The sequence below is a fragment of the Prosopis cineraria genome, unplaced genomic scaffold (genome assembly GCF_029017545.1).
Source record: "Prosopis cineraria cultivar Desert tree isolate PC_DT_omini unplaced genomic scaffold, ASM2901754v1 PC8, whole genome shotgun sequence".
Classification (NCBI taxonomy): domain Eukaryota; kingdom Viridiplantae; phylum Streptophyta; class Magnoliopsida; order Fabales; family Fabaceae; genus Prosopis; species Prosopis cineraria.
Window position 1 is genome coordinate 21,273,750 of NW_026555339.1, and position 16,539 is coordinate 21,290,288.

The following is a 16,539-nucleotide window of genomic DNA, read 5'->3' on the forward strand; positions in this document are numbered from 1 at the left end:
CAATGAGTCTTATGTATATCGCTTTTTTGTCATGATATCAAGAGCTGATCAATTCCGAATACATCAAAAAAGAAAGGAGGAGGAAAAAAAAAGGAAAAAAAAACCGAGGGCTGAGAAAAAAACCAGCAAAAATAAGAAATAAATGAGAAGATAAGAAAAAATCTGAGACTCAAGAGAAGATCAAGCTCAAGCAAAAAGAATAAGCAGAAAATGGAGAGAAAATAATAGGAAAAATATCAGAGAAAAAAAGTCTCACAAGTCACAACTAAAATTAATACACATTAGATTAATTAATTTGAGACTCAGTTTATGTTTTAAAATTTAAAGGACTCACCAGATAATTTTAAAAAATATTAGGTATCCAATCAATAAAAAAATTAATTTAAAGGACCAAATCGATATTTGAGTTAACTAAAAATAAAAAAAAATCCTCACCATTATTAATATGAACAGTTTTACAGCCTTGAGCCCTTGACTAAATAATATGAAACGAATATGCTCAAGTCAATCTCAAGTGACACGGAGCAAATAATGTCATTGGAGACTTCATAAACATAAGTCTTTCTCTACAAGAAAGATAAATGATATATTAAAAGCATGATTAATTTTTCCGTAACCACCACCATCACTCATGGCCCAAGTGGTATGTTCTTATCACGTTCATTATTTTCTTCTGAGGTACTTTCAGTCGCACGTAAAATGACAAAAAAAGAAGAAGTCAAAGTCCTCTTTGCCCATCAAAACACGGCATTCCTTTCATAGCAAGATATTGTTGAAAATTACAAATACATAAAAGAATATCCATACATTAAGGAAATTTTTTTTTTAATGGAAGTATTGGAACCTCTATATTTTCATTGATATCATTTTTTTTTCGAACATTTTTTTCTTTGAACCATTTGAATTAAATCTTGAGACTTTGGCTTCTAATACAATTTGTTGAGAATTCATAGGGAAAAAAATGTCTGTAAAAAATTAAGCCATATTAAAAATTTTCAAGCGAGGTTGTGATGCATCGGCTTCCAAAATGTGAAAAGAATAGACAGAAGAATTGTAAATGTATTTGAATTGACAGATTCTATTTCGTGAGGATTATAAATGCATTCATTTTTTATGACTTCAAGTAATCTTATGTTATGATTGGCGATAAATTTGTGTCTGTGTGTGTGCAGGGTCCGGTTCAATATGCATTTTCCGGATTCCCCATATTTTTACTTTTTATTTCATTCTATATATCTTTGCTTAATGATATTTTTTTTTTATATTTTTTACATTCCACTTTTTCTTAAATCTCACTTTCATCCCTTGTCAACAATGCATTCAAATATTTTTCTTGCAAAGTGTATTAATTAATTTCTAAATAAAATATTATTTTATTTTTCAAAATTAATGAAACACAAGAAACAACATAAAATTAAGGGGAAAAAATGAAGCATAATAAAATTTTTAATAAATAAAATTAAAACAAAAAAGAAGAAAGAGAAGTGAAAATTTGAGGTAAAGTTAAGGATAACAGATTATAAATAAAAATTAAATGACCAATATAATGTTAGACACATTGGATATTTAGTTTAATTCTTTAACTTTATGTAAGGATTCAGTTTGGATATTTAGTTTTATGAAATTTTTCAGTCCTCTAGTTCTCACCCGTTAGTTAAATAATAAAATTTTATGTCAGTCATTGTTACTTAAAAAAAAAAACTTAATCTGTCAATATTGGAGAATATTTTGTCAACCTTTAAAAATTTAATGTCAGCATTTTTTGTTAATAAAACTAACTATATTAGGATTAACAGATTGAAAAAACACTTTATAAAATTAAGGGATTACAATGAAAGTTGTGAAATATTAAATCATTAAAGACGTATATTTGCCATAAATTTTTAAAAACACTAGGATCAACTCAAATTAACAAATAAAAATAGAAATTAAGAAATTATAAACCACTATGGTTAGTCCCCACTGCAAATTAAATGTAATTCATACCAAGATAAGGGTTGGAATCCTCTTATGGATGTAGGACCTTTCTAATGAATAATTTATATTTTCATATGCAAAAATATAAATTAGAAATTAAAATTATATTATTTTGGAAATATATTAATTAATTTTATTAATTATTTTTTTTATGGTATATCTATCATAGAAGTAGGACCTGATCAATGGAAGTAGTTTTAGTGATCAACTAACCATTAAAAAGCTAACACTCTTGAGTAGTTCTTTAGACATTATCTTTAATGACTTTGCTATATCCACTTTGGCCATACTTAGAAGACCCTTTGAGAGCTGGAAGAACTTGAGACGTCTGAACGTTTGCGAAAATAAACCTGCCAATGTTAGCCGCGTCCGGTGCTGTCAGAATGCCCAAGAACACTTGCTTGATGACTTGCATGCTGGTCCATTGGTTCCATGCATTCACAAGATTTGTCATGTTCCATTGGTGTACTGGCATGGAGGGTGGTTGAAAGATTGAATTCAAACGTAATCAAACAAGTAGGTTTTAATCGCCGAGCACAAGAGAGCATCTGGGAATGTACATTGCAGTGCAGCGGAGAGGATCAACTACTGGTCCAAGTCCTTTAAAGCTTTAGCTAGATCATCCTAATGCTAATTGAACTAACCACGATATCGAAATCGATGGCATCCAAAATCGTGCATCACCAAGCAGCAATGAACTAGATTGTTGATGGAATATGGATGAGATTCAATTAGTTTTATTTTAGATATTTAAAATTATTCTATTAAGATTGTTTAAATAAGGATATTGAATCTCCATTAGATTATTTAGGGTTTAATTAGATTTTCTTATCTATAGTTTTTTATGATTATTTTAGATTTTCTTTATTTCCAATAAATAGGATACCTAAACATATAAATCTAGATTATCCTTGTTGTTATCTTTTAGGATTATGTTAAGATTTCATTTATTATTATTTTAATATTTTTAAGCTCCATAAATAATCTTAGAGTTTCTCAGTTGTATTCAAATTAGTTTTGAAGAAATTGAGTTGAATATTGAATTGTACCCTTTATTTGAGTTTCTCTTTTCTCTAATTCTCTCTTTGTTGGTGGAGTTGAGGGAGTGACTTCCATTGCTTCCATGGAGAGAAAGAGAAGCACTTTAATGCTCTTATTTTGGCAAGTTTTGATGTCTGTTCTAAATTTGGTTAATAAGTTTAAATCTTGCTACCATATAATGTGATAGTCTTATTAATGAGTAATCTATATAAATATCTTTATGAACACTCTTTAAGCATGGAAGTATGTATTGCTTCTAGAAAAATAGTAAAACTACTTTTACATGGTTTTCAAAAGTCAAAACATACTTTTATGGTTCATTTGAAGTTCTCATTCTACTTTAGATCACCACCACTAGGAAATGAGTATTTGGGTTTTAAAAAATTAACTTTTTTTAAAAAAAAAAATCAGACTTTGAAGCCCGGCCATGAAAGAAGGGCTCAGGCAACTTTTTTGGGTCCCTTTTTGTTTTTTCCTTAAAAATAAAGTATTTTTAATTTTTAAATTAAATTTAAACTTAAGAATATATGTCTGTACTTTAAAATAAAATTTTTTATTATTAATAATTTTTAGAATTTTATGTTATTTCAGCACAATTTTCTTAGATTTTAATATATTTTAACACATATTTTGAACATCCAAACCAAGAACAAATATGCATCTTATATATTTGGTTTTGCACACATGACTTTATATTGATAGTTTTGGGCAAAATTTATACTATTTTTGTTGCATTTTTTTAGTTCCTTATTGATGCTTTTGAAAAGTCTAAGGATGAAAAAATAAGATAAAAAGGTGAATGGCTACACCAAATGGGAAAAGTGCAGAGAACAAACCAAATAAGGGAAAAAAAATCAGACAAAAATCACTCAAATATTTTCTATATTTGTAGCTTTTGGATGTTTATGAGTAGCTAAACACATTTGTTCTAAAGTTATTTTGAATGGTTGCATGAACTAATTAATACTGACTTTCTCCTATCTTTTTTGATGAATTATATGTAAGTGTTTATTTTACTCTTCTCCTAATGCTTCTAAGTGATTGGCCATAATATAGATATTTTGTTCATTTGAGTGATGCTTGAGAAGGCTAACTAGCTTGAGTGTAGATCTTAGATAAAATAGTGCAAAAACTTGAGTTTACATGATGAATAGATGGTTTTGTTAGCAAGATATAGATATTTTCTAACCTTGTATAGCCACATTAGTTTTGAAACTTAAAAATTGTATTTTGCTAATTGTAACAAGAGAGCAATTAATGAAATTAAAAAATATATAATGATCATTGAGAGAGGTTATTCAAGCATTTTTAAAACCCTAGGTTAACACTTATTTTTATTAAGAACATTTATAAGAGGATGTAATTTAAGTGTTACACACTAAATGCAAGGGAAACAAATAATCCAAAGTTCCATTTCATTCTTGATTAGTATAAGAATCATTTGCTTTTCTTTATTTTCTAGTTTTAATATAATTGAAGCAACCAATCTTGTCCAACTAATTGTGCTTTGCTCAATTTAGTTGAATTTGCAATATCTTTTGCTTGATCATACTTTTAAGACAATGCAAGCCTATGTGAGAATGATACTCTATTCACATTACATTATTTATTATGACCTGCGCACTTTCATAGCATAGAACAATTGGATATTCAAATGAGATTGTTAACAAGTTTCTTTTGATGAATTAATAAACTATACACTACTAAAATTACAAGTTTAATTTATGGTTATAATAAGTCATCATGATGTTAGCAAACCTTTTTTAGGAACTTGGTTCATTTTATATATAACATTTTGCAGCATATAATTAATAGTACCAATGGCTTAGTGGTTCAAATCCCCTAGCTGCTTTTAGGCAATTATTTTGTTGGCCAGTGGCTGGATCTCCAGCTGGCAGTGGTCCAACTTGTAGAGCTCTCTAGTGGTGGCAATGATGATGGTTGGGGGTACTTTTAAATTTTAATAGAGGGTTTTTTATCATTTCTCAAGGACCAAACTTGGGTACTTAACCTTACATATTTAATGTACTTTTATCTAATCAAATTTAAACAAATGGATTTTAATGTTGTAATAATATTAATAACAAGAGTTAATTATAGAATATATATAATATAAATTATCCACATTTTTTAATTTGACTGGAAAAAAGAACCTTAAATATATATAAGGCTAAACATATAATTTTTCCATTCAATTTAATCCTTTGGTCATGCAATGTGATTTCAAAGTTCAGTGATCCTGATTTTAAATTATTTATCTATTGCGTTTCTTTACTAAAATATTTTTAGCTCATTTTTCCATTGAACACTTCCATTAGTATTATTCCATAGCTATACACATCAACTTTTGATGAAACAATTCCAACAGATCCATATTCTGCATATGATATAATTTAATTCAACCAAAGTCAAATATCAAGTAGCTCATATATGATAAAATAAGAACTAACTAATAACACAAATTCCTTTGCATTTCTTGAAGCATTCTTTAGAATTTCTTGGATATATATATATATATATAATAGGTTTAAAATAACAATCAAACAGTACTTTAAATGTATGGTTTTTAGAACATAAAAACTGTCAGAAAACACTCTCAGCAAATACAATATATGGGATATTTTTTTTGACCGGAATATATATCTCAAATTGTTATATACACTATATTAAAACTACTTACTACATTGATGAATATGAGCCCACATACATTTTTTTTGGCCGAACACAACGATATACATTAAAACACGCCATCACATTCATGTTTGAAAGTAAAACAAAGAATTCAACATAAGTATACTAAATTAGTTAAAAAAGTATAGTTCTTTTTTTAATATAAAAAAAGCCATCAAAATTGTAAGGAAATAACCAATAAAAGTTTTATATAAGGAGTAGGGAAATTAGATTCAATTGCAATTATTTTCCACTGATAACTTTAACAATGTGTTGTAGTTCGTCAATTCAACTTCTCATGTATAAAAACATAATGTCTTGTAAACAAGTGCATCATTTCACATAAATAAGAACTAATTTATTTTTTCTCTGATTTCATTTGATTTTGTTAATCTGAAAAATGAGAGACAAAATGGGGTAACTACCTGGTGTTTTGTAAAAGAAGAATAATAAAGATTTAAGCTAGTTACTACCTGGTGCGATATAACCAATTGTAGATATTATCTCGGTGTGCATCTTAGATTTCCCTTTATCTAAAGATTGGGCAATTCCAAAGTCACTCACATGGGCAACCATATTATCATCCAACAAAATGTTACTTGGTTTCAAATCACAATGGACTACTGGTGTTGACAAGTCATGATGAAGATATTCTGAAGGAAATGCTACATTTATCATTATATTCAACCTTTGTAGAAAATCTAAATGATAGTTATCAAAATATAACCATTTTTCAAGGCTTCCATTAGGAATGAACTCCATTATCAAACACTTCAAATCGGCATTGGAACAACTACAAATGATCTTCACCAAATTTTGATGGCACAAATTACACATTGCGTCACATTCCACCTCAAAGCTCCTTGACAATGCTTCTGAGTCAAAATTGAATATTTTAATAGCAACCATTATTCCACTTGAAAGTTTTCCTTTGAACACAGAACCAAAACTTTCCCTTCCAAGTAAGTTACTCTCATCAAATCTGAGTTGCATCCAAAATTTCAAAATAAGAAATCTTTCTTGGCATTCCTAAAGTAGATAAAACTTTTTTAATGGTATGCCTATAATTTATTCACTTTTGTTGAAAGAGGACAATGCCTGTAGCAATTAAAGCTGTCGACAAAGCCATTGGCAATACACATTTCAATAAAATCGATTTTTCCATTGACCTTGTACTTGTTCCTTTTTAGCATGGAGGCATTTGCTTTTGTGGCTCACCACAAAGTGCTTTATTCAACATAAAAGATTCAAATGTTAAATTTTTGAAGACTCTGCCACTTGGAATCTCACCTTGTAGTTTGTTAAAAGAGAGATTGACATACACAAGGGATATAAGTGACTCTAGAGATTTAGGAATATCACCAAATAATTAATTTTGGGAAAGGTCTAACTTTACTAAGCTTGGAGAATTCCCAAGTGATTCAGGAATCTTCCTATGCAATTTGTTATGTGCCAATGAGAGAATTTGCAAATTTTGCAAGCCACCTATTACTGATGGAATGATGCCTGATATACGATTTATTGACAAATCTAATGATATAAGTGCTGTTAAGTTGCCAATCTTGAATGATAGATTTCCAACTAAAACATTAGAAGATAGGTTTACTTCCAATATACCAATTGCATTCTAAAAGGAAGAAGGTATCTCAGAAATCAACTCATTGGAGTCCAAGTGAAGTTTTGCAAGGACATAAGATTTCCTAAGCAAGGCCGAATTGCTAAGCAAGGCAGAATTGCTCTAGAAAACTTGTTTTGAGATAAATGTAGATAGACAAGTCTTCTAATTTCACAAAGCTCATCAACAATCAAGCCACCTAGCTCATTGCCTTCAAGATTCAAATCTTGAAGAGCCTATATGTTGCTAATTGCTTTTGGTATCGGTCCATTTAAAAAAATTTCAGCCAATGATAGCTGAAATAAGTTAGATAGATTCCAATTTTTGATGGTATGTTATCAATAATCCTGCACGAGTCTACAAGTAGAACTTGTAGAGAATTAGACAAGTTTCTAATGGACTTGGGAAGTTCATATGCAGTGGATTCATTGAGAGAATCAAAATTTTCAAATGTCTACAATTTGACAATGAATTGAAAAGGCTAGTTTTAGAATCAGAACTATCTATAATGGTAAAATTATTATCACTTACTGAAAAGGTTTCTAAGTATCTTAAATGCCCAAGTGTGTTTGGTAAAACCCCTTCAAAATTATTGTTGTCCAATTCTAGAGCGGTTAGCTTTGAAGCATGGGATATAGTATTTGGGATTTTTCCAAAAAGTTTGTTGCCCCATAAATAAAACCTTTGAAGATTAGAAAGGCCACCAAATCCAAAATTTGATGGAAGACTTCTTGATGGAGAATTGTTTGAGAGAGACAAGACCTCCAAAGTTGACATGTTGAAAATTTCTGATGGAATAAATCCTCTAAATTTGTTTTGAGACAAATCTAATATCTGAAGCTGTTGAAGATTACCAATTTCCATAGGTATTGATCCTATAATACAAATATTAATTGAAGTATCAACGAAAGTTAATACTAAAATATAAAACAAATTATAAATGTCTAACTACTTAGATTTACCCACTACTTAAACATAAAATTTTGGACAAATTTGTGATGGATTGGGGCCTTTGCAACAAACTTAGTATGCCTTGATCCGTCACTAATTTAGTGGTCACAATTTTGTGATATAATTTCACATTTTTTATGTTTAAAATAAATGCTCTTGCAGGGTATTTTTTTTAGTAGTGGATGATGAGTTTTTAGCTTGCTGGCCTAAGCTTCTAAAATTATTTTTAATGTATACTATTACAAACCTAAATAGTCAGTTACATCATGGTTTTACAATTAGATCAAATCAGCCGGTTGGATGGGAACTAGCTTGTCATCTAGTCTAGCATAAACCATTAAATCTTATGTGTAGTGAACTAGTCAAAAATTTGTCAACAAATTGGGGGAACATGAAAAACATGTTGGCTGGTTGATTCACCAGTTCAAGCATCAAATCTAAATAAAAAAGAATAGACAGGAGAGGTTTGAGAGAAGTTGAAAGTCATGAGGGGAATGAAAATGCATGATTCAAAGAAAAATTAAGAAAAGAAGTCATTATACAGTATAAAATATCACGTAAAAAGAAAATGTTTGTAGTACATTATATTCTGGTGAAAATGTACCTTCTAAATTATTGCTATCAAGATACAACTGTTGAAGCACAGTCAAGTTTCCAATGCCTCTTGGTATGGGGCCAGATGGCTGATTAACCCTTAGGCTCATCATCTTCAGATTTGCAAGACTTATAATTTCATTGGGAATATTTCCTGCAAACAAAAAAATAATAATAATAACTATGCATCATTGTAAGTAAAAAGAGCAACACTTAAATTTGTGGTAACGCATACTTTCTATGTTATTTCAAATTATTTGTGTTTTAAAGTTAGTGGTCTAAATGAAAATAAGCTTATATATGTCTAAAAAGCATGATTGTCCTCATATATAGATTTATATATTCAAAAGATGAACAAACACTTAAAATCATCCATAAAATTATGAGATATATATATATATATATATTGTTCTACGTTTGAAAACAATTTAGTCTATATTAGCCTAGTTTGTTTGTTTTTATTTTGATGAATTATATTTCTTGATAAATTAACAAGTTTAATAAGGGGTGGCGGTTTTTTTTTAACTTTTCATAAAAACAATTTACTTTTTAAATAATAAGAAGCTTGTTTAAATGATAATAAAAGATAATTCCCATTAATTATATATGGTTTTGAATCGCTACGTACCAATCCCAAAGCATAATGTGCAGTTAAAATATATTTTCAATTAAGAAATTTAAGTTGGTGAATATTTGATATAGTCTGTTAAATTTTGTAGTACAAGTTGTGAAAGCTGTGCGTCGTAATCTAAATAATAAAATAAAATAATAGTCAATTTTCCAATTCCTTGAGCATATATATGTATATATTCACTATACCTGTTTAAGGTTAATTAATGAGCAGAAACTTATTATCATCATCTATGTTTATAAATTTTGGATTCTCCATGTTTATTGTAAAGAAATAATTCCTTTTGCAGTGTGGTCAAAAAAAGAAAAGTAACTCTATTTTGATTGCCCCTGCATAAAATATCATATTAACCGAAAATTAAGCAGAACTAGCCTTTATTTTGATAAAAGTATTTATATACCTTCTAAGTTATTGTTGTCCAAAAATAACTCTTGAAGCCGAGTGAACTTGCCAATGCCTCTTGGTATATGACCAGACAATTGATTAGCACTTGCGTATATGCAACTCACACTTGTAAGATTGCTTATTTCATTCGGAATATTTCCTGCAACATTACAACACAATAAAATCATAATGCTGTGAATTGTTGCATAAAATTAAACATTCTAATTCCACACCTCTCACCTCCCACAATTTTACTTTTATATTTTGGAAACAAATTTGATATCGTCTGTTGAGTTTATACACACACACAGACACACATGGTTTAATAATTTTGCAAAGAATAATTTTAATTTAAAAACATAAAATATAATGAACTCCTATGAATTTATTTTATGATTTTGAAGAATCCTTGTAAAAAGAAGTTATGAAATTAAAGTTGGAGATTTAATTTGGGGTCCATTTGTTTGATCTTCCTTTTACGAGATGATCACTTATTTTTTTAAAAAAGTTATTTTGTGAAATTTTATTATATTTGTTTAAACTTTTGAAAATAATCAAAATCTAAGAAAAATCATATTTCTAAGTTCTGACCAATTTGAAAAGCTACTTTGAATAGTTTCTGAAAAGGAAAAATTTTATATACTTAGCTTTATATGTTATGGTGATTGTTTCCAATTAAATCAAGATATGCGTATCATTTATTGATTATTTATTCTACAATAATTTTTTGTCATTAATATTATTAACACATTAAATTCCACTTGTGTAACAACAAAATTTTTTAATTTGAACAAAATTTCCTTCCAAGGGATATTTTATTAAAATAAGTTTCTTTTTTTTTTTGCAACTTTGACTTGATTTGATTTGATTTTATTTTATTTTAGATTATAGGAAATTTGGGGTCCTTTTTTAACTTTCGTTGGGTCTTTTTTTGTAGTTTTTCTGGTGCTTTTCTTGTAATTTTCCCAAACTTCCTTATCTTATGGTAAAAAACAGAGCATTCGCATTTGTTCTTCACCGAGCTTGAGTTCTCTCTTCTCATCACCATTGAACTCTATCTCTTCACCTTTGGCTTGCTCTTCCTCTCACCGGTGGCTGAACTGGTGCATATTGGCAGCTAGAAGTGGCTCACTAGAATCTGTTCTTCCTTTGCTGTCATCTTTTGCTTATCCATGTAGGTAGAGCATCCGTGTGCGTGTGCTTGTGTGTGCCTTCAATCCTTCTTGCTCTCTATCTGCTGAACGTTATGTATAGGTGTATGATAAGCTAAATTTTTCTCTTTTTGTGGTCACGATTTCTGGTTTCCATCTTCCTTATTTGAGTTGCAGAACAGAGCTTGCTTCCTTCACCAATCTCGACCACGTGTTGATCTTGAACTGTCATCGCTTTGCCGTAGTTTGAGGTAAATTGTTGATCCTCTCTTCTGCTCGCTACAGAACTCGTTCATTATCTTCCTCTTCACTGTTCGTCCGTGTTTGTCCGGTGATGACCTGAATTTTTGTTCTGTTTGGTGACTAACAAAGGGGGTGTAAGCAAGCATATTCAGCCTTAGTTTTTCTTTTTCCTCTACTGCTAGGCACTGTGTGTGTTTGTAGAGAAAGCTCAAGGTTTATGTATATATATACATATATGCTGATTCTGCTTCTTCCTCACATGGAGCAACTAGGTTGAATTCTACCTTTGTCTTTTGGCGTAGTTTATGAACTAAGGAGAGGCTGTTGTTTCTGTACTTCTATTCAAGGTTAGACTGCGATCCTTTCTTCTCCTTTGAATTTATAGGCAGCGTGAATCATCCTTTCTCCTTCCCCTGGCCAAGAATGTGTCTCTGCTCCTCCTAATGTCTGTTATAATTTTAAGTAAATTGATTTGTACTTTAAGTAAGTGGTTGTAGTTTGGAGTGAGCTGAATGATAATAATAAAGTTATTAGGTTGATTAAATTATTGGATAATTATTGTGAACCAAATTTTTGATATACTCACAGTATTTGCAAGTATGCTTGAAAGAAGAAGTTGATGGGAATAGAATTATTAAAATTTTATTAAGCTTAGAAAAAGAGTTACATTAATGGTTGTGCTTGAATGTGCCTAGTGTTGTTGACTACTTAATAGATGTTTTTGAAGGGTTTGGTCAAAATTTAAGGGGTTATTGAGAAATTTAATGAATAATTGAAGACATTAAATGTTAATTTCACTTGCTTATATTAAGAAAGGAAATCATAATGACATGAAATGTGGTGGTTTACATGCTATATTAAATTGGGGCATCATTAGAGTAAGTAAGAAATTAAGAGAGTCGGACCATAAGATTTTTGAGAATTCAGGTGAGTGAGTAGCATTCCAAATCAATTTTTAGTAAAGTGTTTATAAATTTCCTTCATTTAAATTTTACTATTATTCCTTTATAAATTGTACAAATACTTTTGTAATTCTATTTTTTTTTAACAATTGTTTTGTTATTGAAAATGCATTGATTTTACTGATTTATATTGCTGATAAGTAATAATTGAAATGGATATACGACAAATGGTATTGTTTCTTAGAAGTAGTTTAATTATTTAGTTCCATGTTGATAATTTTTTTATGCAATTATTCGTGTATGGAGGAAATAAAAATAAATCTAAGCAATGGAAAATGAAGGGAGACTAAGTTCATAACGCTAGTTCCTAACAGTAGTTCCGTTAGCCCTTGGGGCACCATGGTACACCTAGCTAGTAGGGTGCTTGTAGGGTGCTAGCCCTGTGCGCAGGCCAACGCACATGGAATGGAGGGATGGATATTCGTGAGCATTGTACTCATGCTTGTTTCGTGGGCTACATGCTTGTGCTTGTTTCGTGGCTTCTAGCCGCACTTGTTGGTGATTTACTCTCATGGACTATGTGTCCATGCTTGTTAATCGTTGTGATTAAGTCCCGTTAAAATGTGAAATTTTGAGAATTATTATTTTTAAATTTATTCTAATAAATAAATTATTGTTTAATTATATATGATTTTATATAATAAATTTCCTCCTAGATTAGATTTAAAAAAATATTGTTTTATATTAGTTATTTATAGATTTTTCCTTGATTATATCATCATTTGAATTCTTTTTTGTATATTTTTATTTTATTGTACAATTCTTGATAACCTATCACAAATTTTAAATTTATTGGTTTATTCCACGGTTATGTTGTTGAGTAACGTTGTCATTTATTGGTTGTTTATGTGACTTAATATTCCATTGATTTATTTTTAACTAAATTATATTAATTACTACTTTTATGTGTTTTATCTATAATTTTGATTGAGATGTTACTCACTAAAAACTTCTTTGGTCTCGGATAACATAATTGACCTTGCACCTCTTGTTGATCATTAAGGGGCTTTATTGCTTTTTGGACGATGGATGCACGCTTCAATCATTTATTTTAATGTAAATATTCATTATATTATATAATGATAATTAGTGCTCCATGTATGCCATAATTATATATGGGGAGGCTCTGCCAAAATTTCTACAAACACTTAAAATTTTACAAACCTTATAAACACATATAAAAATTTTATATTAATAATTTAGCTTAATTTTTGGTTAATTAAGGCTCATGGAATGTGAGGTTATCTCATACTCTGTGCCAGTCATACGCTTAGAACCGGGATGTGACAACTGTTTTGATTTGATTGGATGCAAGTACTATGCATTAAGTATATAAGGCTAAGTACCTAAGTCTTACCCTTTTAAAATAACTAAAAATAATTTATTTATGAATAGAAATCCATGAAGATATCATAAAATATAAAAATAATTAAATAATAATCACTTTTCATTGCTGTAGCCAAACATAAATAATATATGCTTTGTATAAAATCTCTACAACATATATCTCTTTTTTTTTAAAAAAATCTAAACAATATAAAACTCACTTATTTTTTTAATCATAAACAAATTGGTCCTTGATTTATTTTGTAGTATAAACTTATGAAAATATGTTCTCTCCTAAATATAACCATTGAAACCATCAACTTGACATACATTTGAAGGGATGCTTCTCCAAAAATTATGGTCACTCAAAAAAGTTGTTTCTAATTATTCCCATTAAAAAATAAAGAAAAAATCATGTATAGGTCTCATAGAACAGACTTATTTATAAATAAGTCCACCAAATTTAAAAATCATAGCTAGGTCCCTTGGAACTTGAGTATAATTTAAAACTAAGGTGCAAAGACAATAATGTCCCTATTAAAAATACATTACATCATCAGTAATTTACAACTATCATTTTTAACTTTTTACAATTGTAATTTTACATCTCCAATAGTTAAACTAATCAAGCATTGCAAGGTTAATACTAATTGTATACAATTACCTTATCAGTAATTTACAACTATCACATTAACATTATACAATAACTTCACATATCTATACATTACTAACAATGTTTAACATTAATTATTTACAACATTTCATCAATAATTTACAATTATTACTTCAACTTTTTGCAACTATCACTTCACATATTTAATAATTAAACTGATCATACATTACAAGTATAAGGGTAGTATTATCTGTGCACCGTAATTTCAAATTTCAATTAGATCCCAAGGGACCTACTTGTAGTTTCTAAATTATATGGGACCTATTTGTAAATAAGTATCCTTCAAAGGACCTATACGTAATTGTCCCAAAAAGAAAAGCCAACAATAATAAAAAAAATTATTATTTGTTAAAAATGTACCTTGGAGGCTATTGCTTGCAGATATAAATTTTCAAGCATGAACAAACTTCCAATGCTTGTTATTTGCCCTAACAACTTATTCATACCCATGTACATATTTTTCAGATTTGTAAGCTTATTCATTTCTTTAGGAATATGTCGTGCAATATGGCCAAAGCATAACCTTATACTTTTTCGTGAGTGCTTATATAAAAAATAGTATTAAACGAAAGAGTAAGACATATAATTTTGGGAATACATTATTGTTGTATCTCATACATGCATTCAATATCTGGTTAGTCAATACTACCAACCAGATAATATATAGATATACATGCATCAACTTATGACAATTGAAAAGTACAAAAGAAATTCCAAAAGTTATAGTGTAAAAAAAAAAGTGCCTTGCTGAATGATAATTCCCAATAACATTTAATTAAATTGTCTTTTTAAACAAAAATATTTTTTGTCAGAGATAACTCATTGAAGGAATAATTTTTAAAGAATAATCAAATTTTTTCTGGCAATGATAGCTTAATTATAGAGGTATATATAGTTAATTTGTTTCATGTATTTGTAAAATGTTTGAGAATTTTTGGTTCAAGGTCTAACTTTGAAAATACATAGTAAATAGTACACCCCAAGTTAGATTGACATCAAGTATAAGACTGATATAAATGATTATAAAAAAATTATAAATTCATCAATTTTGAAAAATAGAATAAATGTTTATAATATATTATACAAGACATACCTTCTAAGAAGTTGAGAGACAATGAGATGTGTTCAAGCGATAATAAGTTAGAGATAGTTGGAGGTATACTTCCTGAAAGCATGTTTCTAGAAATGTTTAAAAATTTTAGGTGTTGAAGTCTTCCAATATCCATCGGAATAGATCCATTCAATGTTTTCAGAACTAGACCGGACATTGAACCGGAAAAGTCAGCAGTTTACGGTTTGCATGGTTCAACTGGGTGGACGACGTAATAATTAAATTAAAAAAATTATATATGTGTATAATAATTTAAATATAAGAAATACATATGAAATTGCTATTTAACTTAAAAAATCAAATATTTTAAGTTTATCATAACTTAACAAGCCATGTGATATAACATAATATCAAATGATTAAAAAAATTAGTCATTTTTTTAAAAAAATTTGATAAAAATAAGAAAAAGGTTTTTTTTTGTACAGTCAAGTTTTTGAAAACTGGATCCGATTCTCGATTTGATTCCAATTCTCGATCCGACCGCCAGTTCAAAATGACTCAACTCCTAAAACGTTTTGAAGTGTTGAAGCGTAAACAAGCTTCCAATCCAAATCAAAATTTCTCCACTAAAAGTATTATAACTCAAGTATAGAATTTTCAATTTGTGCAATTGAAGCAACTCTTTTGGCAGCCCACCATGAAAGTTGTTGCTTTGTAGTTCAAGTTTTTCTAGGAAGGATAGATTTCCAATTTGTAAGGGTAAGGTGCCCTTAAGACCCAGATCAGGAAGGATTCTCACTCTCATTGTTAGGATCACAAGTGACTCCAAACCAGTTGCAAAAGGAAGATGATGAGTTGGACTAATTTTTCAAGTGGTTGTAAGGGTCCCTAATAGAAGATTTGAAAGCAAGAAGTGTCAATCCATCGAGGGTAAAATTGGAATGACATAAAGATGGGCAAACCATGAGACAGAGCATGGAGAAAATGGATGAGGGGAAATGAAAGCAAAGATTTTCCATGTTGGATAGGCTCAAAGCTTCTTAGGATGAAGAAAAAGGAGAAGAAACCTTCACTATATATAATCTTTGAGAATGGTTAGCTGATTAGCTTGGTCATAAGAGAAAGGATAATAATGTAATTAATTGTTATAGCCTATGATAGCTAATTATGGTGAACAAAATAATATGCAAAAACTTGTTTGAAATGGAAAAGAATTAAGAAATTTTAACTACCGTAGGTGGTTAGACTTTTAGCAATGACTTTTTATAAT

General features: G+C 29.2%; 1 protein-coding gene across 1 annotated transcript; it reads right to left on the bottom strand.

Moving 5' to 3' along the window:
- Window positions 1-6,150: 6,150 nt before the first annotated feature.
- LOC129317454 (receptor kinase-like protein Xa21) lies at window positions 6,151-11,246 on the bottom strand. Its single transcript, XM_054961779.1, has 6 exons — window positions 11,156-11,246; window positions 9,880-10,023; window positions 8,859-9,002; window positions 7,835-8,178; window positions 7,080-7,315; window positions 6,151-6,670 (listed from the first exon to the last, which is right to left on the bottom strand). The coding sequence occupies exons 1-6, from the start codon at window positions 11,244-11,246 to the stop codon at window positions 6,151-6,153; spliced, it is 1,479 nt and encodes a 492-aa protein (XP_054817754.1).
- Window positions 11,247-16,539: the final 5,293 nt, after the last annotated feature.